The following is a 25849-nucleotide window of genomic DNA, read 5'->3' on the forward strand; positions in this document are numbered from 1 at the left end:
TCTCTTGCTTCTCTCTCCCTTTGTTTGGTACCTCCCAATCATATGCCTCTTTGTCCCATCTATCTCCTCTGCACTCTCTGTCTTGATGATGTGTTGTGGCCTGAAATGTTAACCATTCTTATTCTTCCCCTGATGCTGCTCAACCCACTGACTTCCTCCAGCAGTTTATCTTTTGGTTTCTTGTCTATGCTTAGACTCTCTGGCATGGGGGAAGTCATATTATTTCTGTAGGCTGTCCATGATGCCCATTTTGAATTTATGGTTGAATGCTATTTTAAATATTTTCCTCATTTCCGCATTAATTTGGCCTTCTCCACTGCTACAGTAAGGCCAAACATAAATGAGAGAAACACCTCATATTCCACTTCTGAAGTCTGAGCATTTTATTTTCCAATTTCGGGAGATCACACATCCTGCATTTTTTCTCACTCACTTCAGTCTGTCTGGGTTCTCTCTCCCTTTATGCATCCATCCCTTCTCTTCCCCTTGTTCTTGAACCTCATTCCCTCCCCCACCTGCTTCCATCTGCTTATCCCTTCCTTATCTAGTTCTGCCTATCGCTTACAAAGTTCTGTCCCCATCCAGTTTCATTTCCCTTCCATTTTTATCCTATCATATACATCTCTGCCTCCACACCCTACCTTACATTTCCCACCTGGCTCCATCTACCCATAGAACCATAGAACAGTACAGCACAGAAAACGGGCAATTTGGCCCTTCTAGTCTGAGTTGAAACATCATTCTGCTCATCCCACTGAACTGGCCTGGACCCATTCCATAATCCTCCAGACCTCTCCCATCCATCTATATATCCAATTTATTCTTAAAACAAGAGTGAGCCTACAATTAACCTGACGGATGGCAGCTTGTTCCACGTTCCCACCAATCTGTGAAGAAGTTCCTCCTAATGTTCCCCTTAAACCTTTCCCCTTTCACCCTAAAGCCATGTCCTTTTGTATTTATCTCTCCTAATCTAAGTAGAAAGACCCTACTTATATTTACTCTATACCCCTCATAATTTTGTACACCTCTATCAAGTCTCCCATCATTCTTCTGCACTCCAAGTAGTAAAGACCTCCATCATCTCCTTCCTCAGATCCATCATTTACCAACCTCTGTATCATCTCTCCCTCTCAGTTCCATGTTCTAGCTATCTTTTCTCTACACTCAGTCATGATTCAGGACTTTGAACATCTCTTTGCCTCTCCATTTGATGCTTTGCTCCCTGATTTCTTGAAAGAGGTTGTTATTTCTTCCAGATGTCAGCATCTGCAACTTCTAGTGTCTCAAAAAAAAGTACAGTGACTAAAAAACTGCAATAAGATACAGCCTGTATAACTAGTTATGACCTGTTACATTACTTCAGCAGAACATATGTTTTCTGTGATTAGTACCCCAAAAATGGCTACTATATGACATAATTTTTAGAAAGAAAATCACAAATGCTGGAAGAATACAACAGGACTTGCAGCGTCGATGAGAGGTAAGGATACACAACCGGCATTTCAGACCTTCTCTATTACAGAGGGAAGTACATATTATTTCGAAGAAATTATTTGAAAAAAAATTATTATCATCAGTGTGCAATACTTCACACAATTACACAACAGTGTAACAATTTCCCTTCTGTTCCAGCTGGGTGACTTCCTGTATAGCCAGTATTAAGACTTCAGAGGGACCTTGGGGTATATTCATAGATATCGGAGTGAATTTAAATGAGACATACAGGCAATTTTGGCCCATGAGCCCCAGTTTGTTTTGAAGGGTGCACCTGGAAGAAACCCTTGCATTGGGAGAATGTACAAACTCCTTTCAGACAGTGCTGGATTCAAAGCCCTGTTGCTGGTACTGTAACAGCATTGCACTAACCATTACACTAACCCTGCTGCCCCATTTGGGGAGAATCTTTTGACATGAAATGTGGCTGGAGTCTTGAATGCACTGCCTGAAGACGAGGTGGAGGAAGATATATGCACAATATTTCAGAAGCATGTAAGCAAGTAATTTTATCGCAGAACACATAAACGGCTCTGAACCCAATGTGGGTAAATGGGATTAATATAAGTAGGTACAAAGCGCATCACAGATGTGGTGGGTCAAAGGGTCTCTTTCTGTGCTCTTCACTCTATGAGTGCATAAATTAAAATCAACTTTAAAAATCACAACAATTCTTAAATAGGAAAAATGACATTCAACTCTTGCATTTTATTATGTCATCCATGACTTACATTTGACCTGCTTATGAACCATTTGACAGTATTAATATCATAATGTCCCTGCAATATTTCATAAATTCTATTTTAATTTTCCATTGCATGATATTGATAATTGATTAAGACAATGTATAAATTTTAAAGGTTTCAGTTCTTCAATAACTTCTCATAATTATCAGTTAAAATATTCAACAATACCTCTCAATTAGGTCCTTATTATGTAACACACAAATTATCTTTCATTCTTCCAAGGGCAAAGTATTATGAAAAAAGTATAGAATTAGAAAAAAGGTTATTGAAATGAATAAAGTGCAGCAAGCCTCAATACCATCAATAAATGTACAAATTAATCAAATCAAATCAATCTGTGAGTGCAGATTCATTATAATCTCTCCTTTTGAAAAATAACATCAAAATTCAATTGCTTAATAATAAATGTCAAGCAAACTAACAGTTACAAATTTAAAGGAATTATATTCAGAATCATATTACATGGTTCATGTTCCTTTAAAACTTTTTTTGACCACAATCAGATCTTTTTAATTTATCATATTGTAAATGATATTCTTATGCAATTTTGCTAATTTTGAGACAGTTCTTCATTTCAGACCTTGGAACAGAATGTAAATTAGTTTGTCGCTAATACAATAGAATGTAAACAGCTGGTATTTAGACTATTTCCTGTTAGAGAGAGTCATTGCCTGGCATTCATTTTAGGTGAGCGTCACTTGCCATTCACCAGCACATCTGAATCTTGTGTAGATAATTTTGCTTACAAATATGAATAAATATAACAAATATCTCCACTTTGGACCATTCTGATGGAATATAGCCTACTTAATAGAGCAGTTGTAAATGCTCAGGCCTAGAACACTACACCCAGGAAGAATTTCTGTGATTTCCAATGGGCGAACATGACTAACTGGCAACAACAACCATCTTCCAATTTGACTCCAAAGGTGTTTACCGCTGATTTCCATCAACTTCAATTTTACCAGAGAACCATTATTTCTTTGTCAGTCAAATATTGCTGAGATTCCAAGGATGGTCACTTTTACTTTGACCCAGCAGTTCAACTTTTTGTCATGTTTGAGAAAAAATAATTTCCCCAGCTTCTGTTGTGTGATTCAAAATTATGCCTTTATATCAATTGCCCAGTCCTCTGGACATCAGTCTAATGACTTGATCATAATGCTACTATAACCTTATACCCTATTCTTTTTAAATGTTATACTAGTTATCAGAATTTGAACTAAAAGAGAACTTCTATTTTACTATAATATAAACACTGCAAAACCTGTTGAGCTCCTCCAGAATTTTTGCGTTTTTACTACAATTACCATTGTCTGCAGACTTTGATGTTTCACTTATATTTTAAAATTACATCTGTGGGGGAATGGAACAAGGGAACACTTGACTACAACACTGACAGCACTGGCTGAAATGAATATAATGTGTGGACAAAATTGCTAAATTTGTCATCTTTAAAAAATTGACATTTATGATCAGAAGTAAACTTATTGTAGATAACAAGGTTTTTGTCTTGAACCAAAAAACAAATTTGATTCCTATCAAATATGAGACATAGCCCTGAATAAACAGATGATATTATCTTAGAAAAGTATGATTTAATGTGTTCAGTATCTCAAAAATTGAGAAAATTTATTTCTAGAATGAATGAATGCAACTTCCTTCTCATCCTAGTCTTTTACACAGGTCCCTGAGTATAGTACTAAAATTGTATTGCTAAGCATATTTTGCCTTGAGATAATGTTGATCTGTGATACACCCTGAAAAAAAAAATGCATCCAATTTTTTCCAAGGTTGCAGGATCATGACTTGGTAAAATGTTAATGACCATCACATTTTTCAGCTGGTTCACTTTTATCAGAACTGTGTTGAATGCTGCAAGGAGTTCTAAAACCGAAGCTGAAACCAAAAATAGAACACAATCAACAAAGGTTTTCTGACAAGGTTCACTATTTTCCAAACAGTTAAAGATCTGTCACAAGTGCTGAAGAGACTGAGGAAGAATAAAGATGACATTAAATGGTATATGTTTCTGCTTTAAACTTTTGAGTAAAAATGGGTATAAGGACAATCTCAATGGTTGCAGCAGGTCAGTTTTACTTCAGTGGTGGGGAAATGTTGGAAATAGTAAACAGAATTGGCATCTGTTTAGAGAAATGGAGATGATTAGAGAAACTAACCAAAAGCTCTTTTTACACAGAGATCCAGCAATACTGCCATAAAAAAGACTAATCATTAAGCTGACTGTTTGTTTACACTGAACCAAACAGAAAGCCGGCTTTCCGGGAGCAAAAGAGGCAGGACACATGGCATCAAATGTGATGTATAACATAAACATCTTTTCCTATCCTGGTCCTGGCTTGCTGGATCGCCCTTTTTACACAGGTGTCAATTTGACCGCGTGATTACCTCAGCTGCCAGCTTAAAGGTGGCACTGCAATGACCCCCCCCCCCACCAACTCCCATTCTGTGTTCGTACCTTTTACACAGAAGATGTGGCACAATAAAGGTGCAATATTCCCGCATTAAAGTGGCTGTGTAAAAGAGGCTATAGATTTCCTGAAGGTAAATCAGTAATTCAATAAAATCTTTGATGAGATAATACAGAAGGTCAATGAAGAAAAGTGATTGATGTTATCCAAATGGAGTCATAAAAAGATATTTGATGAAGTACTGCTGCATAAAAGGACTGTCATTATGATTGAAAAAAAACCGAAAAAGAGGAATAGTTCCAGCATGAAAATAAATTGGCGACATAACATGCAAAATAGCAATGTGTTCAATTTATTGCACTGGAGAACAGTAGACAATGATATGTTTCAGGAGACTGGTCATTAGACCATTGTTCACTAAATTGGACTTGGCCATGAAGGACATAATTTCCAAACATATAGATGACACAAAATATGAATTATGAGAACAAAAGAAGGATAGTAATGGACCTCAGAAGGAAATGGATAGGCTGTTGTTATGGACAAATACATGGTGGCTAAATTTAACACAGAAAATGCTGGGAACGGCTAGAAACACTCAGCAGGTCAGGAATCTGTGCTCACTTTATCAGAGATATACTCTTTATCTAATCAATCGCTCCCAACCCTCACTGCAAGTTTAAAGTAATTACTCTTCTCTATTTTTCAATTTTGACAGGGCCTTCAATTTGAAATGTCACTTTAATTTTTTCTTTCCACATTTGACCATTACCAACATTTTGTTTGTATTTCAAATTTATACCATTAACAGTGTTTTTGGTTTTCATTTAGGGAGAAAGAAATAGATGTAAATCTAAAGACTGTAATAAAGTATGTGGAACATAAGGAGACCCATTGAGTATTCAAATGCATTAACATGGAATAGCTTAATAGTGTGTCCTCTTTCACATTTGTTATTCAATATAATTCACAAATTGCATATCCAATTAAGTTTCTAATCATAGAGCCTAAAAAGACAATTTTTGGCCTCAAAACTATTTAGGTTACCTTGAAAACAATGGTTTCTGGAGAAGTGAAAAATACATGAATACGAAAAAAAATTGTATACTTACTACTTGATGTTCTGCATCTGATCAATGGTTTCCAGAAGGGGACTATTGATTGTTTCAGGCAGAAAGAAGACTAGAATTGCTGACAGGATTGTTAACCCTCCCATTAAAATGAAGGGCAGAAATTCATTATAAGAACCTGTAAAAATATATGCCACAAAGTTTTTAATTTTTTTTTGTAGTGCATTCAGACACAAGACTTCTACCACCAAGAAAGATAAAGACTTTGGGGCTGGCAACACCACCACCTCCATACCATTCTAACCAGAAATATATCACCTGACTGGATCTAAATCCTGGAAATCCCCAACATGATCAGAAATACAATGGTTCAGGAAGATAGTTTACTACACCTTCTCAAAGACCATTAACAATGGGCAATAAACATTGATCTTGCTTGAAATGCCCAGATCTAAAAAAAATCAATAAATTAAAATACATCAAAGACAACCCATGTCAGAGGAGTCTTGACACTGTTGTAATATATCCTTTTTGGAATGGTATGAATGATGGCAAAAATCAAAAATATACAGCCATTTCTGCAGGTTTCTGTCATTAAATCACTAAAAACATGCAAACTTTTCATCATCAGCTACTAAAACATTATGAAATCCCCTTAAAACTGAAATAAATTCTGTATGAAGCAATTATGTTTTATATAATTTAATGATTAAATGCACTTCCAGAAGAAATATTATGTGTTACAGAATGATTTGGGTATCCTTGTGTATGATTCACAAAAAGGCGAATATTCAAGAAAAGCAATTAGGAAAGTTTACAAAATGTTATTGTTGATTTCTAAGGCAATTGATTACAAAAACAGAGCAGTTTTGCTTTATGCAGGTCACTGGTAGAATAGTGTATATAATATTGATCGTTGGCTTTGAAAACCATTCACAGCAGGTTTACTAGATTATTCTTGAAATGAGCACATTACCTTTGAAGAACTTGACTGCACCCAATGGAGTTGAGAGGAGCAAGAGAGGAATTAACTGAGGTCCAGAGGTGAGGTGACAAAGTCAATGCAGAAAGTATGCTTCGGGAGAACTTGACGGGGTCAATGTTTTTTTAAAAAAGGAGTTTAAAGTATTGTGAGTCTTTAGAACTCACTTCCTCAAAGAATGATGGAAACAGTCTTTGAAGATGTTTTTAAGATAGAAGAACATCGATTCTGAATAAGCAACAGTGTGAATGGTTACTGCACATAGGCAGAAATCTGGATTTAAAGTTACACTTTGATAAGCCATGACTCATTTAGTGCTGGAGAAGGCTTGAGAATCTGAATGGAATGTTTGAATGTTTAAATGAATGCTGTTGAATGTATTCACATGGTAGAAAGTGGGCCTTCTGAGTAAATAAAATTGTGCAAAAACATTACTCTGGTGGAAAATCAAGTACTAAAGTAGGGTGGGGGAATATATTTGGGCCAAAGAAAATGAACTCAATAGTGTCAGATTCATCATTTGATTAATAACCTAATTAATGCAGTTACTATGCTGGAGAGAAGCTAAGGCTACTGGTCAGTGTTCTGGTAAAAAAATAGGTGGGGAAGAGGAGGCATGTGCATGGGTGAGGTGGGAGATACTGGAAAGCAATGGGTGGGGTTGGGACATTGTGGTGAGCTGAAATTAAGTGCTGAATGATGAAAGTTATGTTTAGGGATGGGTGTTTTCGATTGAGGTATGGTGCTCGAAGTAGGAGGCAGATCTTACAACAGGTCAGGACTTGTTACTCAATAGGCATCAAGGGGGAGCTGCAACTTTTTCCTAGCTCTGGACTACATAGGCAAGATGTTCCCTTTTTAAGTCTACCCAAAAGATAGCTTAAATATGTATGAATGGTCCAAGTTGTATGTGAGTGTAATGGAAGATTTAAACTATGGTTTTTACTTCTGCAGCTGCAAGGCTGAGAACCTGCTTGTTATTTAGAATCAGCAGACATAATCTAATTTACACCATGGGGCCAAGGATGCATATTTAGCAAACCTAAATTCCACCATGGGGCCCAGGATGCAGTTGAATCAAAAGACATTATCTAATTTACACTATGGGGCCCAGGGATGCATATGAATCAGTAGACAATATCAAACTTCCACCATGAGGCCCAGAGATGCAATTTTCTTTTGTTGGTCGCAGACTGTCAGGAGACCTTGAAGATAATTAAATCATTTGTGCAAAGAGATGAGATCTGAACTAAACAACTTTTGGGTAATATAAGCCATGGTCCCACTGCTGAAGTTTGAGACTCTCCAAGAGGTGGCAACATCTCTCAGCAAGAAAAAGAACTTCAAGAGTCCAGCTAACGTCCCGGTTGAGGAGGTAGAGAAGCTGCTACCGGCGCCCCGACAACCTACTACAAGTGTGCAGTTGTTGCCTCGCTTCGGCAGTTGGGACCAGTCCAGGCGTTGATAAGTATAATTGGGAAGGGCTTGCATATTGTAGTGTGAATTCAGCTTTAGATTTAGTAATAAAGACTTTTATAAACTGAACTGCTCTCGGTGTGTGTGTCTATTTTCTTTCAGTAGCTCGAACACTGTGACCAATCTAAAACGAACAAAGTGAGAGGTACAAGTTTACCCAAGTCAGTGAGCCATGTATTCTCGTTATAACTTCACAGAAGTTGTGCCCTATCATTCTGGATGCCACTAACCTTATCTGAAGAGCTCTGCAACAGCACAGCACTTAATTATTTGTTTGGGACATTGTGCTTTATATGATTTGTAGCAGAGGCTAATTAAAAAATTACGATTTGAGAGAAAGAGTAGATTTCTATTGCAAGGCTTCTTTTCATACCCCTGAGATGTGTTAAAATGCTTTCCAATCAATCCACTCATAGGTTGTAATGCAGAGAGCTTGGCAACGAGTTTTTGTGCAAGAAATTCCTACAAACAACATGGTAATAATGGTAAGCTGATTAAAGGATAACTATTGAACAAGAGAATTGGGACATATCCCCTATTCTTCTTTGAGATAAAGGCTCTATTTAGCATATCATCCAAAAGATGAAACTGCCACATTGCAGTGCTCCCTCAATAATGTGCTTGAGAGCTAGTCTAAATGTTTGAGCTTTAAGGCTTGAATGGTGAACCTCATAATTACCATGGCAACTCAGCATTACAAGACCAACTTTTGCCTAAAATACCCTGAAAACCCAACTCAAGATAGGCCAACATAGTCATCCATTCACAAGAGAAAAATATGGACCAGTATTCTCAAAGCAATTGTAGAAATCAAAAAGAGCTTAGAAAATGTATGGTTTAATCCAAAATAACATGATTCGCTTGTATAAAATAGAATCCAAGTAAGTGCCAGTGTCCAGGATATTCAAGGGAGAAATTTATATGTCGCATCAAAGAATTCCAGCACCAACTGTATAGAATAAGCATGGAAATTTCCAAATAAATACTAAAACATCAATTTTAGTATCTTACCAAAGTAAACAAAATATGGTGAGATTATACTGCCCAGCCTGGAGGCCATAGTGCTCACTCCGACACCCATATTTCTTACCACAGTTGGGTAGAGTTCAGCAGTATATACATAAACCATCGAGAAGGCAGAAGTAATAACAAATTTTCCAACCATTACAAGTGTTGTAGTAAGTACTGAAAGATCTAGAAAAAAAGCATGAGCAAGAATAAAGATATGCTGATAAACAAGAAATTGTTTCTACTTCTCAACATACACTTTTAAAAATTATTTTAAATGTTCAGATCTTGTACAGGTTTGGGTAAGAGGTGCATTGAGTCAAATCACTGACACATTTCCTATTCGCTTAATTAATAGAAAACCATGAGAGCAAATCCATGATACCCAACACAACCCCTTAATAAGATTTAGCAAACTTTCATTCTGAAAAATCAACCATTAGTTAGATTACCACTGTAAATGAGGCATATTAAATACATTATCTCATTCACACTGGACAAATGACTGTCTTCCTCAAACATAATGTTCCTGCATTCATAGCATTTCCTCCATATATCACATAGATGCCACTGTACATGTGCACTCACACTTGGATCTTTGGAGAAGAACACAGTGCAAAATCTATTCTTATTCCCAGCTCCTTTTTTGAAATCCTGAGCTCAACATCCTCAACTTTCTCAAATTTCTTGGTTGAATCCCTATAGTTCTACTTTCAGGCACCTGTTTTCACCCCATCAAATGTGATTAAAGGAACAATCAGTAAGTTCAGCAGATGTCATAGTATTGTTAATATCCTTGACCTCAGAGATCATATCTTCCACCTCCAAAGCTTTCATCCAGTTCCATGAAAATGGCAGAACTATTCTGTTCCAACCTGTTTGAATGGAGCCAATGGACATCCTGCAATTAATTTTCTTCTCTTTCACACTACCACACAAAAAAGTCCATATGCCTGTATCTGCATGCTGCTATTAGAGATATCATACTCAAGTTCATCTTTCAAACTTGTACAGATTACACCTTGACTATTAATTTGCCACTTCTTCTAATCCTTCAACAGCTCCTTTGTCTAAAATTGATTTTCTAACATTCAATTTGTTATACTTTCATCCAGCTATGCTCTGAAACTATTTATTTGCCTCTTACCATTTCCTTGTTTTCAATACTTTTCCTATCATGTCACAGTCTTGCCAACTTACACAAATTGAACTAAATTTTAATTCCATATTATTTTCATTGTTAAAACCTCTTTCACCTTTCACACAGCATCTGGAAAAACCAGGGGAGACGGAATTTGTATCATCATCAATTCATTGAGATGCACAGACATGACGGTTATGTCCCAGTCCTGCTCCCCCGACCTAGAACATCTGGTGATCAAGCGTCACCCATTCTACCTGTCGAAGGAGTTCAATGCCATCATCCTCATTGCAGTGTGCCCAGGCTAATGTCAGGCTGGCACTGGAAGGACTGAACTCTGTGATTAAGAGCCATGAGACAGCTCATCCTGATGCCTTCCTGATCATTGTAGGGGAATTCAATCAGGCCAACCTGAAGAAGTCTCTGACAAACTATCACCAACATGTCACATGTGAGACCAGTGGAACTAACACACTCGACCACTGCTACACCATCATGAAGAACGCATACTAAGTCAAACCATGACTGCTCTTCAGCAAGTCTGATCACCTGGCTGTACTTCTACTTCCGACAAACAAGCAGAGACTAAGGATCACAGCACCAGTGGTGAATACGGCGAAAGTATGGTCAAGGGAGATGGAGGAGCATCTGCAGGACTGCTTTGAATCGATGTACTGGAACATATTCAAGAACTTATCCATAGACTTCTATGAATATGCAACAGGTGTCGCCAACTTCATCAAGGCCTGCATGGATGAGTATGTCTCCATGTGGACATACTGGGTATTTCCCATCCAGAAGCCCTGGATTAATCAGAAAATTCATAATCTGTTGATGGTGCGAACAAGGGCATATAAGGCTGGGGATCAGGATCTTTACAAGATCCAGGTATGACCTGAGGAAGGCCATCTCTGAAGCAAAGTGGCAATTCTGGAGGAAGCTAGAGACAGAAACAGATACACACCAGCTATGACAGGGAGTGCAGGCCATTACAGCCTACAAAGTGAAGACGAACATTATAGATGTAACTATATAACCATTTACAGCATAGAAACAGGCCAGTTCGGCCCTTCTAGTCCATGCCGAACAATTTTTCCCACCTAATTCCTCTGCCCACATTCAGCCCATAACTTTCCATATGTCTCCCGTCCATATACCTATCCAACTTTTCCTTAAATATTAACATTGATCTCGCTTCTACCACCTCTGCCAAAAGTTCATTCCACACCCCCACCACTCTCTGCATGATGAAATTTCCCCTCATGCTTCCCTAAACTTTTCCCCTTTTACTCTCAGTCCATGCCCTCTTGTTTGAATCTCCCCCATTCTCAATGGAAAAAGCCTATCAATATTGACTGTATCTGTCCCCCTTGTAATTTTGAATACTTCTATCAAATCACCCCTCAACTGTCTATGCTCCAGGGAATAAAGTCCCAGTCTGCTCAACCTTTTCCTATAACTCAAACCCTGAAACCCTGTCAACATTTTCATAAACCTCTTCTGTGCTCTCTCTATTCTGTTTATATCCTTCCTATAATTCAGCGACCAAAACTAGTATTCCAAATTTGGCCTCACCAATGCCTTATACAACTTCAGCTTAACATCCCAACTCTTGTATTTAATACACTAATTTATGAAAGGCAACATACCAAATGTCTTCTTCACCACCCTATCCACATGTGATTCAAATTTCAGGAAATTATGTACCATGATTCCTAAATCACTTTGTCCCACTGCACTCCTCAATTGTCTGCCATTTAATGTGTATGACCTCTTTTGATTAGTGCTACCAAAATGTAGCAACACACATTTATCAGTATTAAACTCCATCTGCCATCTTCCAGCCCATTCTTCTAACTGTCCTTTATCACCCTGTAAGCTTTGACAATCTTCCTCACTGTCCACAACACTGCCAACCTTTGAATCATCTGCAAATTTACTAATCAAATTTGCCACCCTATCATCTAGATCATTAATATATATGATAAACAGCAGTGGACGCCGTACCAATCCCACTAGTCACCGGCCTCCAATTTGACAATTTTCCATCTCCCATTTCAAAAGCCTTACTAAAGTCCAAATAGACAACATCCACAGCCTTCCCCTCATCAACCTTTTTAGTAACATTCTTGAAAAACTCTATAAGGTATTTTAAACATGATCTTCCCCATACAAAACCATGCTGACTACTCTAAATCAATCCCTGTCCTTCCAAATAGTTGTATATACCATCTTTAAGAACACATTCCATTAATTTACCCACCACTGATGTCAGACTTGCAGGCCTATAATTACCAAGTTTATTTTTAGATCTTTTTTTGAACAGCGGAACAACATAAGCTATCCTCCATTACTCTGGGACCTCCCCTGTGGCCAGTGACATTTTAAATATTTCTGTCAATGCTCCCACTATTTGTACACTCAGGGCCTTAGGGAATATTTTGTCAGAACCCGGAGATTTATCCACCTTGATCTTTTTTAATATATCCAACACCATCTCTTCATTAATCCTTATATTATTCATGACCTCCCTATCATATTTCCTCACTTCATCTAGCTCAATATTCTTTATCTTAGTGAATATTGAAGAAAAAAGAAATCATTTAAAATTTTTCTGACTTCTCACGGAGCCTACCGTCCGATCTTCAAGGGACACAATTTTATCCCTCACTATTCTTTTACTTTTAATGTACCTATAGAAACCCTTTGGATTTATTTTTACTTTGCAGCTTTATTTCTCCTTTCAGCCTTTCTAATATCTTTCTTAAGATTTTTTTTATACTCCTGATAATGCTCAAGCAATTCACCTATTCCCTGCTGTTTATACCTCTTGTACACATCCCTATTCCTCTGAACCAAGTTCCCAATAGCTTTTGAAAACCAAGACTCCCTACAGTTTCTAGCCTTTCCTTTAACCCTCATGGGGACATATTGACTTTGTGCTTCAAAATTTCTCCTTTGAATATCCTCCATTTATCTGCTACATCCTTTCCTGAAAATATCTTATCCCAATCCACACCCTCCAAATCTTTTCTCATCCCCTCAAAATTTGTTTTTTTTTTCCAATCAAGAATCTCAACCTTTGACCCATCTCTATTCTTTTTCATACTAGCCTAAAAATAATAATATTGTGATCACTCAACCCAAAGTATTCCCCAACACAAACCTTTGTCACCTGACCCATTTCATTCCTTAATAGGAGATCCAGCCCTCTTACTGTATGGGCATCTCAGTTGATGTGTGGAAAGTTGAAATCTCCCATAACTACCACCTTGTGTTTATTACACATATACACAATCTCCTTACAAATTTGTATCTCTAATTCCCTCAGTCCATTTGGTGGTCTATAATATGCTCACATTAATGTTTTAATTCCTCTGCCATTCCTCAATTCTATCCAAATAGCCTCGCTGGATGATTCTTCCAAACCATCCTGATCCTGCCACAGCGCTACTGTAATGTTCTCTCCAATAAGCAATGCAACTTCTTCACCTTTTATTCCCCCCCCACCCCCATTCTATCATGCCTAAAACAATGGAATCCTGGAATATTTTACTGCCAAACATGCCCTTTGTGCAATCAAGATGGCTGTGATACTTCATTACCTGATAAGCTGGATACCTTTTATGTCTGCTTTGAGAAGCAAAACTAAACAATACCTACTAGAATCCCTGCAAAAGATGAAGACACTGTAATATCTGTATCTGAGGGCAACATCAGAACATTGTTCAAGAGGAAAAATATTTGCAAGGCGTCAGGCCCTGATGACATACTTGGCAGGGTACTGAAAATTTGTGCCAACCAACTAGCTGGAGTGTTCATGGACATTTTCTACCTTTTATTGCTGCAGTCAATGGGCATCAAAAGGGCATCATCCTAGTACCCAAGAAGAGTAGTGAAAGCTGCCTCAATGAATACTGCCCAGTAGCATTAACTTCTATGGTAATTAAATGATTTGAGAGGCTGGCCATGGACAGAATTAATATGTACCTAAGCAAAGATCTGGACCCTGTGCAATTCACCTGTCATCACAATCGCTCCACAGCAGATGTAATATCGCTGCTCTCCAGTCAGCTCTGGATCACCTTGAAAACAGCAATTCATACATATGGCTGTTCTTCATCGACCACTGCTCAGCTTTCAATAACATTATTCACTCAGTACTGGTCAAGAAGCTACAAACTCTAAGCCTCTGTACCCAACTCTGCAACTGGTTCCTTGACTTACTCATCAGAAGACCACGGTCAGTACAAATGGGGAACAACATCTCCTCCTCATTGATTATCAATACAGGTGCTCCCAAGGATGCGTGCTTAGTCCACTGCTTACTCATTATACACCCATAACTGAGTGGCCAGGCACATTTCCAATGTTGTCTATAAGTTTGCCGATGACACCACAGTGTTGACAGAATCACAAACAGCAATGAGGAAGTGTACAGGAGGGAGATAGGTCAGCTCATTGAATGGTGTAATGACAACAATCTTGTGCTCAATGTTATCAAAACCAAGGAGATGATTGTGAACTTCAGAAGGAAGTCATGAGAACATGACCCTGTCCTCATTGAGGGATCAGTAGTGGAGAGGGTCAAGAACTTCAAATTCCTGGCTGTCAACATCTCCGAGGATCTGTCCTGGAGTCTCAATGTTGATGCAATCACAGACAAGGCTCATCAGTGGCTTTACTTTGTGAGGTGTCTGAGAAGATTTGGTATGTCATCAAAAACTCTCGAAAACTTCTACGGGTGCACCATTGATAGGATTCTGGTTGGTTGCATCTCTGCCTTGTATGGAGGTGCCAACTCTCAAGACAAGGATAACACAGGCACCAAACTTCACTCCATCCAGGATATCTATATGAGCCTCTGTCCTCAAAGACCCCCCCACCACTCACGCCACACCCTCTTCACTCTGCTACTATCAGGCAAAAGGTACAGGAGTCTAAAGACAAGCACTCAACTGTACAAGGACAGTTTTCTTTCCTGCTGCCATCAGATTCCTTAATAATCAATGAACCAAAGACCTTACAAAACCAATTGCCTTACTTTTTATGCACTTCTATTTTTATTTTTTATTTATAGTTATGTTGCAAGATGGTTGTAATATGAATGTTTTCACTCTGGTGCTGCAGATGACTGATCACTAAAGAAATGCTAGTGCCATTCCATATGGGTCCCTCTATCACACACCTGCAAGAAGCTTAACCTAACCACAACTTGGCCACTAAATTCTGCTTAGTCACCACCCGTGTCTTTGATTATCTATGATGCTTCCTGTCCTCCAATAAGTTACATTTAAAATGCCTATACTCATCTTTAACACTCTCACCAGAATAATCAGTTTCTTTGAATTCATTCAGTTTTACATTTTTACACCAACAATTACAGTCCATTCAGCTGTCAAGATTCTGCTCTTTTGAATTCCCTCCCAAAGATTTTTGTTCTTCTAACTCTCCTTCCGTCTCCTCAAAAGCCTTTACAATAGCAATTAGCTATTTATCTTCTTTTCCATAATTAATATTTAAATATTCATATCTTTATTGAATATTGAAACTTGTTGTATGGGGCATTGTTTTCTTGAGCACATGTGGTAGGTGTTTGCATGACTTTCAGAATATTATTTAGTTGATTTGGTGGTGATTCCTGCCAATTTTCAGGCAAATCTGGATCATAACTCTCTACCCCTTCCGGTACACTATCCTTTTTATGATTAAGGTAAAGATAAGTAAACAGATATGAGTTGGAAGTGAAGACTTGAAGATTTATGCAACCTTATTATACCAATTACAGGTTTAAGCTTACCACAAAATATTACATAAAATTCATGCTCATTACAATGATAATTGTATTGTAAAAATTACTTGATGGTACAAGCTGGATGAAGAAAAGCACACTGCCTCCTAGAAAAAGTGCGCCTGAAAGACAGAATCTGCGGGTAAACCTCTGGAGAAGAAGCCAAGCTGTTGTGTATGCTGGAACTTCAATAGCAGCAGAGAAGAAACAGTTCAAATAGGCATCGCCATTGAGATTTGGTGTGTTCAAAGACAAACCATAGTATTCAATTGATAGGATCATCCTAAAACAAAATGATACACTCTTGTTAAACATTTTCCAAAACATATTTCTCCCTCCCCTTTCCATTTCTAGGTTTCAGAATTTTCTCCCTACCTTATTTGTGTTTCAGGAACCAGTATACTGGCCCCAGTCTCAGTGCTCAGTTCATGCCAAGATAAGACAAGAGATAGCATATGTTCAGAAGGAAAAGAATTGGAGACCAAAAACTTGCATAATTTCAAGCCAGGAGAGTGGTGCAAAGAGTACTCACCCAGGCCAAAGTTTTTAAAATAAATTTAAACTTTAACCTTGTGAAATGAAGATTTTCTGGAGGGAAATATATAGTGATGTGCAATATAAACTTTACCTTAGAAATTCTATCCATCATATTTTTTCTGACCACCTACATCGCCCAATACTAAGATATTATCCCAATCACTTGAGAAAGCATTTAACCCACAGTCCCCTGTGCCCTGATAGACATTTCCCTGTTGTGGCATGCCAGAAAAGGTATGAGAGATGTAAGTAGGGGTTCCTGCAGCAGGTATGAGAGATGTAAGTAGGGGTTCCTGCAGCAGATATGAGAGATGTAAGTAGGGGTTCCTGCAGCAGGTATGAGAGATGTAAGTAGGGGTTCCTGCAGCAGGTATGAGAGATGTAAGTAGGGGTTCCTGCAGGAGGTATGAGAGATGTAAGTAGGGGTTCCTGCAGGAGGTATGTACTTGTTTATATTTCCTGGTGCTCCTACAAAACACATCAGTAATGCTTTATACTTGGAAAGTGGAAGATTGCACACTGAGATGTCAGTGAAGGAATGCTGCTGTCTTCACATTCCAGCTTGCATGAGTTTGAGGGGCTGAGATTAGAGGTGACGTCACAAATAACAAAGGGAGGAGAAGTTATAAGGAGCCACAGTCATGGCTGCAGTATTACATAGCAAATTATAGAATGAATGTAACAATGTACTGTACAGTAATGGAATGTATGAATATGACACTATGGGTGTGAAAAGACTGGGTTTGTAAGCTTGCTGACATTCAATTTGGATACTTCACATGATAGTGGTGGACAAACTTGAGAAAATTAGCCTTGACAGTCCAAGGAACAGGAGTAGGAAGAAAGTATAAAGATACAAATTATAGTTTAACAAATCATAAAAGTTCATTGAACTGTTTATTTTATTGCCTATACACCTTAAGAGATAAGTTCTTTCAAGTACAGGAACCTAACCTTTTATCCGGGAATCGTTGGGACTGGACACCTGCTGTTGTTCAGAATCTTGCAGATTTCAGAATCATTTTAAAATGCCTCACTCCTAACCCCCACCATCCATCCCCTGGCCGTCTGTCATCATCCCTGCCCCCAGCCATCTGTCCGTTGCCCACTCCATCTTACTCCTGATGTGGCAGCAGGGCTGCAGTGCCAAGTCCAGAATTCACCAAAGCGGCCTCATGGTGAGAAGCAGGCGATGATAGCTCAATGTGGGAGCAATAGCCATCTTTGTTGCCCATAATCCACCATGCAGCTGGAACCGCTTTGCCAGAGCCAGGAATATGCAGAACAGTTCCAACTGTGTGGGGGACATGGGTAAGGAAGAAGGCCATTGATCCCACATTGAGCCAGTCACCACCTGCTTCTCTCCCACCAGGGCTGAGAGTCACCATTCCATTGAAGGTAAGAGAGGGTGCCCATGGGGGTGGGGACAGGAGACTGGGGGGGGGGGGTCTCCTTCTGAAAATGGAGAATATTTCCACAACATTTTAAAAACTTAGTTACATTTCATTCAACCACCCCACCTCAAACACCTAGCCTCCGAAATCACTGCAACTCAACTTTATTTAGTGTAAATGTCCTGTCTGTGTGAACAGCCATTCTGGAGGTAAATATGCTAATTTATTATGAGAAATTAACATTTCTTAGATGTAAAACCCATATTTTATGAGTTGATATCATCTACCGAAAAAAAGTCCTGGATTTTGGAGTTTACTGGTGTTCTGAATCCCAGATAAAAAATTAGGCACCTGTACTTCCTCACTTTGAAATATTGCCTGGAGGTTTTCTGACTCTTTGGGATAATATGACTTTACCTCCCACCCCACCCCCCCCCACCACCTTTATCTGCAATTTTGGCCACAGCTCTCTCTCTCTCTCTTGCTCTCTCTCTCTCTCTTTCATGAAATTACACTTCACCTTCCTCTTTAAAAGGGACATACTTGCAGCTCAGTGACAATGGAAAAAATTATTTCACTGTCCTACAAACAAGTAACTGGCCAATCAGCTTGATTCATATTGGAGCACTCCAGACCACTTTTGCATTGTGCTTGGAGATAAACTTAAAACTATACATTTTTGGATCAACAATAAAATTTAAATTAAATTAGGCCTATAGCACTGTAACAGGCCAGTTTGTCTCTACAAGTGCATCTCATCCACTTTATACCCATTGACCTACACTCTGGTATGTTTTTGAAGAGTGGGAGGTAACTGGAGCCCCAATAGGGTGTTAACTGAATTTTAATACACATTCTTTAAATGTAAGAGATGAAGCCCTAATTTATTTGATCAAAGTTTGAAAAAGCTCTTAACATTAATACTTACCAGATAAGGAAGTTTATCATTGTAATGGCTCGGATATTACTGGTTTTCACCAAGTGAATAATTGTATGTGTTATTTCACTTTTAGACTTCATTTCTTCAAGCTAAAAAAAAAGAGATTAATTCTTAATGTTAACTGTTTTGAGATGGTCAAACTTGTTCTTGCTTTTTTTTTCCAGATCTGAGCAACTTGGTTCCTCTCCCCAAAACAATGATATTGATCATTTATTGTAGAATACCATGGATCTTACGGTTTTGGATGTGGAATAACTCTCTCATGGCTCATTTACATTCAAAATATGTTCTGAGTGGAACCAGATTCTGCCCTCAGAATCAGTCTTGCATTACAAGTGACTTGTACAGTAATGTTTAAAGTATTATCACATTCTGTCACCTTCTATATCACCCTGGATTTACTTGCAGCTCAGAATATTTATTTGCACAATAAATCAATCACAGCTAATAATCTGATCACATATTTCATCTGGAACTTACTTCAAACTGAACTGTATTTGGTAGGTTTAAAGATATATAAATGGCCTGCATGGTTTTATTTGCTTATTCATTAATCTGCACACTAAACTTAAATTACAACAATGGTTCTCAGTATAAGTGCTGTAAAATTTCCGGTTTATTGATGGTGTGCCAGAATGTAGTTCAGGCTGTTGACACAATTCTCGACGCAGATTGTTTATCAAACCATGTCACATCACATTGAATCCCTTTTCAGCTAAGGAAAATGCCATCATGGCTTAGAAGGAGGATAAACATTATTTTAAAGGTTGCATTTTTAATGAAATCATATTACAAAATTCAGCATTTAAAACATGAATTATGCATGAATTATTAAGTGTTTTGATTTAAAGGGCATGTACAGAAAAAGTCCAAAAATCTAGATGCCGGAAATTTGGATCACCTGACAATCCAGACTTGTTGAAAAATCTCTAACTTTTTTAATTTAGTGGGCTTTCATGAGTGTGCGTGGCTGCATAAATGCCACAGATGCAAAGCAGCAACAACAACCATGTTTGTTGACTTCATTTTTCTTTAAAACTCCTCATTTTGATAAATGAAGCATGCTCCATTTACTGATGAAAAACCTATCAAAATGTACCTGTTAATCTCTTCTGAATTTTCTTCCCTTTTGAATTTTAAAAATACTGCCCGAGAACTGAGCCAATCCCCACGCAGTCAGGATTCTCGGACTTCTGCTATAGTGCATGATTCTAACTATGATATCAAAATCATGTTGAAGGGGGTAAATACCCACTTAAACGTAACAACAAAGGAGAAGGATCAAGAATCTATTGATTTAGATTATGCTCAATAATGCTAAGGGAACAATAGAAACAGTCAAAGGCAATATCCCAGAAGACCACTGGTGAATGTTTTAGTGAAAGCTGAATACAAAAGTCTTGGTGCTCACCATGTTTATGCCCTTTTTAGTGGGACTTTTCAGGAGGTGTAATAAAATCACTGTAACATGCTAGATAAAAATAGAATATTCTAGAAATATTGAAGCAAGTCGGGCAATATCTATTGAGGGGAAACCTGAAATAATATTATTGATTGATGACATTACATCTAAACTGGGAAGATGTGAGAATGCAGTAGGTTTTACTTTAGAGGAGAAACGAGGAAGGATATCGAGACCCAAAGGAAAGGTTTGTGAGGACACAGACACTATTTTTACCTCTTCGGGTCTTGTCGTCCTGGCATCTGAGCACTCCTTGCAAGTGAAACAATGGCTTATTTACTTGCAGTAAATATTTTGCACAACAACTCCATTTAATCATTTCCGTGGTGTACATGTATGCCACAGAACATAATACAACTGGTATTGAAGGGGTTGTAAAAGAACAAATGACCCTGTATATTAAACAGGCAGACCTGGTTTCTGCAGCATGGGAAAAAACACACACACAATTGACTTGTTGATTCTAAATGGAATGTTTTTAAAGACATTAAGGGTCTGCAGGCATGATCCTAAACTAATTAATCTCTGTAGGAATCGTGATAGCTTTGGAAACACAGAAAAATGTGGTTATTATAAAAACTGTTGAGTTCAAATAGCCTTTTAAGGGATGTAACTGTCACATTTCTGGCCCGAAACGTGAAGTTAATAAAACATTAAACACAAGTTTTATCAGGTAAACTTCTTAGTGGCTTTATTTTCCCGTTTCCTTTGTTCTCCTGCTTGTGCTCTTATCTCTCTCATACCACGTGACTTCCGGTACATCTCATACATATTCATTATCATGACATCCCTCCTTTAATCAGAAATAAACTTTACCTTCAATTACCAATATCTCTCGGAAACTTACAAACATCGTAACTAATGGTAATAACTCAACTACATAAAGTTTACTTCCTACAGCACTCATACATGCACTTTATGATATAAGATTAAATACTGTCCCAAAGTTCTTATTAAAACTATGGCACAAAGTCTTCGTATCGTTTGGGCACTTTCCGGTTTCGTTTCGGCCTGCCTGCGATATTGTCGTCGCTTCTCGGTTGTTCACTCTTGGCGTCGGAAATACTGCTCGCCACGGCTTCGGGTGTTTCTGGCGCTCGAGTCACTTCATCAGGAGTGCTGGTAACTGCCTCTGGAACATCATCAGGTCTCTCAGTTTCAGCATCTCGTATTGGCCTTTCAACCTCTTCGCTCGATGTATCTCTGGACTGGTACCTTTTTACACTTGATACATTTCTCTTATACAGGACTCCAGTCGGAGACTTGACTGTCATCATACTGCCACTTCTGGATACGACAGTATAGGGTTGATGGTAATAAGGTGTGTCTAGCTTACCACCAGTTTCATGCCTCACTAGAACATTATCTCCTGGCATGATGTCTGAGTACTTGGCTCCACGTTTCGAATCTGTGTACAGCTTTGCTACACCTTTCTTTTCAGCATCGTGGTCCCTCATCTCCTGGTCGTCTCGGATTTCCTTTATTTCTGGCAATTTGTGCAGATTTTTCTCCCAAAAAATGCTTCTGCAGGACTTTTTCCAGTGGTTGCATGAGGCGTTGCTCGATAGACAGCCACATAAGATAACAATCCTTCTCGCCAATTTTGTCCTTCTGCGTGTGCAATCCTCAATCGTTTTTCAATGGACTGATTTTGTCTCTCTACTTCTCTGTTGGCTTGCGGCCATTTCGGAGTTACTTTATGATGGTGGATACCTGTGGTCCTCATGTATTCCGTAAATGTCTCTGAAATGAATTGTGGACCATTGTCAGAGTATAATGTAACAGGTAATCCATATCTTGCGAATATCTCTGCTAACGCTTGTATTGTTTTTTCAGTGGTTGTGGACTTCAACACCATGTACTCATAGTATCTGCTGTAGTAATCTATCACTACCATAATTGATTCACCCGTCGGTAAAGGTCCAAGAAAATCAACAGCTACGTCGATCCATGGTCCTGTCGGAAGTTGCGTACTCCGGATCGGTTCTGGTGGATTACTCCTACTTGTGATTTGACATCCGTGACAAGTTTTAACAAATTTCTCTGCGTCTTTATCACAACTTGGCCACCATACCTTGGTCCTGAGGTTTTGCTTGGTACCAACAATACCTAGGTGTCCTTCATGCGCTAAGGATATGATCTTCGGTCTCAATCTTTACGGTATCACCAATCTGCAACCTCTTAATACACACTGTCCGATGCAACAAAGTTCATCTCTAATGCGAATGTAAGCCTTGTGAGTACACTTGTCCCATTGTCCACTCTGTATGCATTCTCTTACTTCCATGAGTTCTGGATCACGTTCGGATTCTCTCTCGACCTCCTTCGTAGTCACAGCTTTCGGTGTCAACTGAATAGCTACGAAGCGTACAAAGCTCTCTGTTTCTGTTCCCAATTCTGATTTGGATTGTGGACATCCATCCTTCACCAATCTGGACAGCGGATCAGCAATGTTTGCTTTCCCTGCAATGTGGATTACTTTATATTTGTAGGGTTGTAGTCTGAGTACCCATCTCTCTATTCTGACACATGGTTTGGATCTAGGTGCATAGATCACCTCTAATGGCTTATGATCTGTGATGAGTTCAAATTCAATGCCGTATAAATATGCATGGAACCTCTCACAGGCCCATACAAGTCCGAGTGCTTCTTTCTCTGTCTGAGAGTATCTTCTTTCCACATCTGATAATGATCTGCTGGCATAGGCAATGATTCTTGGTCCTCCATCATGCATCTGGACCAACACAGCTCCTAAACCAACCGGGCTGGCATCAGCTATGACTTTGGTTGATGCCGCCGGATCGTAATATCCAAGAGTTTTTGCATCTGTCAGGCTTTGCTTCAGCGCTGTGAATGCTTTCTTCTGCTCAGATCCAAAATGAAATGGTACACCTTTCCTGGTTAGTTTCCTTAGTGGTTCTACCACTGTAGCAAAATTAGGAATGAACTTTGCACAAAAATTGACCAATCCCAGGAAACTCCTCACCTCTATTGCGTTCTGAGGTGCACGTGCCTCTGCAATAGCTTTCACCTTGGCCTCTGCAGGGTTTAGTCCTTCCCGTGTAAGTCTGTGTCCCATGTAGTCCATTTCTGACACACCGAACTGGCACTTGTTTCCATTCACGGTAAGGCCTGCCTCCTGTAGTCTAGATAGTACATGCCTCAACCGTTTGTCATGCTCTTCCTTCGTTGGTGCATGGACTATGATGTCGTCAGAAATGTTGGCAACTCCAGGAATGCCTTGAATCACTCGATGGATTTCATACTGGTAGATCTCTGAAGCTGCATTAATTCCAAATGATAGTCTCTTGTAACGATACAATCCACAGTGAGTCACAAATGTTGTCACATCTCGGGAACCTGGATCCAGCTCTAATTGATGATAGCCCCATTTCAGATCAATTTTTGAGAATATCTTACTGGTAGTTAGTTCTTGAAGTATTTCCTCCACTGTTGGTATAGGGTGTCGTTCTCTAATTATAGCTTCATTGGCCATTCTCATGTCAACATATAGTCTTATGTCACCCTTTGGTTTGGGCACAATCACTATGGGACTGACCCATTGTGTCGAATGTTCCACCGGTTCAATAATGTCTTGTTCGATCAATTCTTTAATTTTGGCTTCGACTTTCCCACGAAGTCCAAACGGAGTTCGGCGCATTGGTTGTGCCTTGGGTTTGACCGTTTCATCTACTGCTAGCTTCAATTGTCGACCTTTCAGCTTTCCTACTCCTTGGAAGACTGCGGGGAATCCTCGTATGACTGAATTGAATTGACACAAGCTCCAATATGAAGTATTGCCAGGTCTTGCGCTGTGCTTCTACTCACCAATGGTTCTCCCCTCTCTTCTATGACCATAAACTCTGCTTCGGTGTACTTATCTCCAGCTTCAACAGTTGCAGTAAAACATCCAATGGTCTGCAATGGCTTGGTTGCTGTTTATGGATACAGTTTCTTGGAACACTTCTTTGAGGTACAGATGATCTTTTTCCTTTTCAACTTCTCCCATAAATGTCGATCAATCACATTACTGTCACTGCCTGAGTCTACAATGACCTGCACTGTCACTCCACCAATGATCACTGGGACCTTCTCATGATGTACTTCATTCAACGTAAATTGGTAACAACTCTGTCCCTCCTGGGTATCATCATCGTCACCGTCTATCTGGCGAATGGTATCTTTCTTTCCAGGATACTTTCCTTTCCCCCAGGCTTTGCCTTTGGAAGTTGTACTCTTCCTCTTCTGGTCTGCATTGGACTTGCTTTTGCACTTCTTTGCAAAGTGGTCCTTACCTCCACACTTTCTGCAAACTTTGCCTTTGGCCGGGCAATACGGGTCTTTTCCAAAGTGACCTCGGTTTCCACATCGATAACACTCCACGTCCTGTGTCGGCGTATATCTTGGCTGATTATGGCGATGTGAGAGCCTCTTAATTTGCTGGCTTGAGTTGTCTTTCAGGGTCATGGTATGAAATTGCCCTTCAACAGCCTCTAATGCAGCAGCAATGGTTAAAGCATCGGTGAGTTCCAACTCACTCCCTCTTTCCAGTAGACGTCTTCTGAGTTGATCTGATCTGCAGTGCTGTACGACTTGATCCAATAATTGGTTGTCTAAATCAGCTGGCATGTAATTGCATCCAACAGCTAGCTGGCGTAGTCTCATCACGTACTGAGCAATTGTCTGGCCATCTTCTTGTCTCGTTCTCCAAAACAAATGGCGTTGAAATGTAGCATTCGGTGTCACTACATAGTGTGCATTTAATGCATCTACCGCTTTCCGGTACTCATCCTTTCTTCCAGTATTCAAAAGTGTCTTAAATGTTTCCCGAACTGAGGGTCCTGCAGTGAAAAGAAGTAACGCCCTTCTCTGCACTTTTTGTTCAACTGTACCGGTATCTAGAAATAGGCCACGACTGTCGGCGTAGGATTCAAATTCTTCCAGCCATGCCTTCCACTTCACACTTACAGTGCTTGCATCACCCATTGGGTCAAAATGAGCAATTCCACTATGTGTTAGAAAGTTACCGTCTGCCCCAGCCATGAGGAAATATTCCAGCCCCAAAAGTACTGAGTCACAGAGAAAATTCTTATCACCTTGAAGTTGTCTGTAATCCTCTGTAATCTTGTTTAGTCTTTAATTTTCTTCAAGCTTCTTTCATCCTCGTCGCCAATGTCACATTTGTGGCCCGAAATGTGAAGTTAATAAAACATTAAACACAAGTTTTATCAGGTAAACTTCTTAGTGGCTTTATTTTCCCGTTTCCTTTGTTCTCCTGCTTGTGCTCTTATCTCTCTCATACCACGTGACTTCTGGTACATCTCATACATATTCATTATCATGACAGTAACATTGATTAATTTGTTAGCTCAA

At 39.1% G+C, this 25849-nt stretch overlaps 1 protein-coding gene across 2 annotated transcripts in view; it reads right to left on the minus strand.

The window, feature by feature from the left end:
• Positions 1-4009: 4009 nt before the first annotated feature.
• Positions 4010-25849, minus strand: part of LOC138742840 (organic cation/carnitine transporter 2-like) — a 43297-nt gene continuing 21457 nt past the window's right edge. Inside the window, exons 6-10 of one of the 2 annotated variants that reach the window (XM_069897762.1) lie at positions 19003-19103; positions 16212-16426; positions 9215-9397; positions 5788-5923; positions 4010-4142 (exon numbers count right to left, since the gene is read on the minus strand). In XM_069897762.1, the coding sequence (XP_069753863.1) occupies positions 4064-4142; positions 5788-5923; positions 9215-9397; positions 16212-16426; positions 19003-19103 (714 nt within the window). In that variant the 3' untranslated portion in view covers positions 4010-4063. Of the gene's footprint in view, positions 4143-5786; positions 5924-9214; positions 9398-16211; positions 16427-19002; positions 19104-23580; positions 23586-25849 lie in introns of those variants that run through there. The other variant, XM_069897763.1, reaches the window with a different exon arrangement.

Source organism: Narcine bancroftii, chromosome 9, assembly GCF_036971445.1.
Source record: "Narcine bancroftii isolate sNarBan1 chromosome 9, sNarBan1.hap1, whole genome shotgun sequence".
Taxonomy (NCBI): domain Eukaryota; kingdom Metazoa; phylum Chordata; class Chondrichthyes; order Torpediniformes; family Narcinidae; genus Narcine; species Narcine bancroftii.